Genomic DNA, 1,079 nt, shown 5'->3' with positions numbered 1-1,079 from the left:
GTGGGGGGGGGGGGGGGGGCTCTCTCTCTGCGGCGGTGGATGGTGGGGCAGGCGCGAATTATATATGAATCGCGATTATGCAGGAAGTGGCATCCTTTGTGCTACTGCTTACTGCTTTGACCTTTCGCCGCACGAGAGCGACACATTTTAGTCGTGGACGTAGCTCTTATTGTTTGTCTCAATCACTCAGCGCACAACTCGCTCAAAGTTATTTGTGTTGACCCGACACACGTAGAGATCACATACGAACGTCGAGAGGGGGAGGCCAGAGTCCCTCGCCCCGAGCGTCCCGAGGACATGGTTTGCTGACGCTGTGTGCGCGCGATGGTATGCTCTCAGTCGTCCTCGTCCTCACCAGTGTTGCCCTTGTACTTGGCGAGGAGCTCCTTCTCCACGTTGGGCGGAACCACCTCGTACGAGTCGAGCTCCATCGAATAGGAGGCGCGGCCCTTGGTGAGCGAGCGCAGCGAGGAGACGTACTGGAACATGTTGGCGAGCGGCACCTTCGCGCGAACCACCTTCATGTTGCCGCGGTCGGCAAGCTCGGCCACCATGCCGCGGCGCGAGTTGATGTCGCCGATCACCTCTCCCATCGACTCCTCGGGAGTCGTCACCTCAACCTTCATGTTCGGCTCCATCAACTTCGCGCCCGCCTCGCGCAAGCCCTTGCGCGCGGCGGCGCGGCCGGCGATCTCGAAAGCCATCACCGACGAGTCAACGTCGTGGAAAGCGCCGTCGAGCAGCGTTGCCTTGCAGCCGATGACGGGGAAGCCGGCGAGCACGCCGTTCGTCATCACTGACTCGAGACCCTTGGCGACGCCCGGGATGTACTCCTTGGGCACGGCGCCGCCCTTGATCTCCTGCGCAAACTCAAAGCCCGACGCGCCCTCCTCGCCGTCGAGCGGCTCGAACTTGACCTTGATCTTGGCGAACTGGCCACTTCCACCCGACTGCTTCTTGTGCGTGTGCTCAATCTCGCACGGGCGCGAGATCGCCTCGCGATAGGCAACCTGCGGCGGGCCGATGTCGCACTCGACCGTGGACTTATCTCCTTTTGTCAGGTCTGTAATTAGACACAC

At 61.4% G+C, this 1,079-nt stretch overlaps 1 protein-coding gene across 1 annotated transcript; it reads right to left on the bottom strand.

The window, feature by feature from the left end:
* Positions 1–335: 335 nt before the first annotated feature.
* Positions 336–1,037, bottom strand: EMIHUDRAFT_78875 (hypothetical protein; the record flags this gene model as incomplete). The annotated part of the gene is made up of 1 exon (XM_005792459.1): positions 336–1,037. A coding segment is annotated over one exon (702 nt), but the record flags the coding sequence as incomplete, so codon positions are not given.
* Positions 1,038–1,079: the final 42 nt, after the last annotated feature.

The sequence above is a fragment of the Emiliania huxleyi genome (assembly GCF_000372725.1).
Source record: "Emiliania huxleyi CCMP1516 unplaced genomic scaffold EMIHUscaffold_10708, whole genome shotgun sequence".
NCBI lineage: Eukaryota > Haptophyta > Isochrysidales > Noelaerhabdaceae > Emiliania > Emiliania huxleyi.
Note: the sequence above shows the minus strand (reverse complement) of the source record. Positions and strands in the feature narration are given on the sequence as shown.